This window comes from Eucalyptus grandis, chromosome 9, assembly GCF_016545825.1.
Source record: "Eucalyptus grandis isolate ANBG69807.140 chromosome 9, ASM1654582v1, whole genome shotgun sequence".
NCBI lineage: Eukaryota > Viridiplantae > Streptophyta > Magnoliopsida > Myrtales > Myrtaceae > Eucalyptus > Eucalyptus grandis.
The window spans coordinates 15,593,567-15,596,296 of record NC_052620.1 but is presented as its reverse complement, the minus strand read 5'-3'; the positions used below and the strand labels follow the sequence as shown (position 1 = coordinate 15,596,296).

The following is a 2,730-nucleotide window of genomic DNA, read 5'->3' as shown; positions in this document are numbered from 1 at the left end:
GTAGTCGAGATAGAATTCATAATATGATAAAATTTATCGTATCCTATGTTTGACGTTTACTTAGAACTGAATAAAATCGGATATAAAAAGATATAATCTAGATAAAATTATCCAATAAAGAAGGTAAGATAAACTATAAAGGTAATAAGATTTTATAAAAATTAGTTTTCTTGAATAAAAAACTTCTTAAATTAATAAAATTAAAATAATATTTGAATATAAACAACAATTGAATTCTAATATAAAAATAAAATAAAATAAAAACAATTTTTATCCATGCTTTTATTTACATTTCATTCTTTCTATCTTATAATTATATATATTTATTACATATTTTAGTATTTTAGGTATATTTGTATTGTTTACTATTTAACAAAATTTTATGAGAAAATGATGTAAGGGAAAAAAAAAGAAATAAAAAGAGATGGAAAATAATTAAAAATAAGCAAATAAAAATGAAGTTGGCAAGAGTGTCATGAGAGATTTTTACCGTATTTATTTATTCAATTTTTAGATTTTTTTATATTAATATGCTGTTTATACCAAGTAATGGATATCATAGGATATAAATATATATGGTTTTGTTGTTATTGTAATTTACCAAACGGTGGATATGATATATCAAATTTCCTAAATTTCATATCATATCCTATTTAGTATTATTCCGTCTAGAAATTGAGACAACCAAACATAATTTTCTTACTCTAAAGAACATAGAGATGTTGACTTTTAATTTTTAGCCAAAAATGTAAGCAAAATTAGCAATTTAGGTATTTATTTTTTTATTAAAACGGTGAAAAAGCCACAAAAGCCATAAACTATGCATGTTGTAATATATTTACCCTGTAATTTTCTATGACATCAAAAATCACAAGCTGTCTCATTGTAATACATTTACCTAAACCCTAATTTTGTACCTATATGACATATTTACTCTTTGTTAAGGTTCCATTAGATAATTATTTAGCCAAAACATCGTTTTTATTTCATTTTAGTCACGTGGGTGATGTTAGTATTTTATTTTTTTATGGTGCTCATTGATAGAACCTTAATGGAGGTAAATGTGTCACACAAGTACAAGTTTAAGATTATTTTTTTTGTGTTATAGAAAAAAGTTTTGAGCACTTGTATTACGGTGGATGTAATTTGGGAGTTTTGGTGGTTTTTTCCTTTAAAATTACTAATAAATAAAATCAAAATTCTAAATACCAAAAAAGAAAAAAAAGGGCTTAAATTCCATCAAATGATTGGAAAGGATGTTAATTATATGCACTGGGCTCGATCCAATTCGTCCAAGCCAAGCCCCTGGCCCATGCACTTTTATTAAGTCTATATGTTAAGTCCAACTTGCATTACAAAGACTCCTTGAAAGCCCAGAAACCAGACTATCTCTAGCCCTCAGTTTGTTACACTCAACCAACCCAGCCCTAATTCTCGTTCTTGACCCTGCCATTCGAGGGAACGAGGGGAAAGCGACGCAACCGTGGGAGAGCGCGAAAACGTGAGGAAAAAATCGGTAAAAAATTCTAGGATTGCTGAGTCATGGTTTTTGCAAAATAATCGATTTCTCATCACGTAGACGCAAGGCTGACAAAGCGAAACAAGAAAAGAAGGTTTTCTTTTCTTTTTTTTTTTTGGGAAGTGGGGTGTGCTGCTAGGGCTTCAAAGAAATTCCCATCGGAAGGAGAAAGTCTTGTCGCGAGGGTGAAAAGGACTTAATCAGCATATGTACTGCGCTAGCGAGCATTGGTTTAAAGTGTAAGTTAACCTTATTGTTAGAAAATTAGCCATTAGAAAGGGGCATATATAAATCAAACGAGCTCAGAAAAGGCACATGTCTCATAATCCGTGAATAAGAAAAGTAACAATAGTCTCCAGATATATACATCAACGATTCAACAGAGATCGTTCAATAACTAAAGACATCACAGCCAAATCATCCTGATAGTTCCCGACACTAACTCCGCCATCCAACCGGCAGAGATGGAAACCAGAACGATCTTTCCCCTAAATCCGCGCCGTTGCCTCGAGCCCACCTCAGAAAACCGCATCCAGCAGACAGCAACAGCAAAGTGCCGCTAAGCTGCAAAAAAACCGAGATGGAACACGCGCGTTCATGAGTTCAGGAGCCGAGCAAGGAGAATACGCACGCCCATAACAACAAGCTGCTGGAAACCGACTGGCTCAAATACAAAGTAGATTTGAACCAGAAACTAAAAGATTCACACTTGATTTGATTATATTATACTTTTTCACAAGAAAGTTTAGTCGCGTGCATTACCATCCTTCAAGAAAGCCGGTGTCCTTCCGACGGCGCTGCTCCTCGTAGTAGGGCTGGGCCGGCTGGCCATATCCTTGCTGCGGAGGATATCCCTGTGGAGGATACCCCTGTGGCGCGTAACCCTGCGCCGGATACCCTGGAGGAGGATAGCCTTCGACTTTCGGGTACCCTGCAAGTAAGATGTTTTGTTTTACGATACCAAGAAAGACCCGCAAAAATCAGAAACGAACATACTACACATTCCCAGGAGACTGCAGATGATGAATTTGAGAAATAGCAGAAAAGCATGGCGAATCCAAGAGAACAAGGTTACCTTGCGGGGGAGGGGCGCCGACCGGCGGATGATTCTGGTTGTAGTAAGTGCTCATCTCTCTCTCTTCTCTTCTCTTGCAAGCGTTTCGGAGCGGGAGAAGACGAAGGTGAGAGAGGCGAGGGAGGAGAGGTGGATT

At 35.8% G+C, this 2,730-nt stretch overlaps 1 protein-coding gene across 1 annotated transcript; it reads right to left on the bottom strand.

Moving 5' to 3' along the window:
* Positions 1 to 1,807: 1,807 nt before the first annotated feature.
* LOC104418396 (cysteine-rich and transmembrane domain-containing protein WIH1) lies at positions 1,808 to 2,730 on the bottom strand. The gene is made up of 3 exons (XM_010029725.3): positions 2,595 to 2,730; positions 2,282 to 2,450; positions 1,808 to 2,083 (listed from the first exon to the last, which is right to left on the bottom strand). Exons 1-3 carry the CDS (start codon positions 2,647 to 2,649, stop codon positions 2,038 to 2,040), a joined length of 270 nt encoding a protein of 89 aa, XP_010028027.2. The 5' UTR covers positions 2,650 to 2,730; the 3' UTR covers positions 1,808 to 2,037.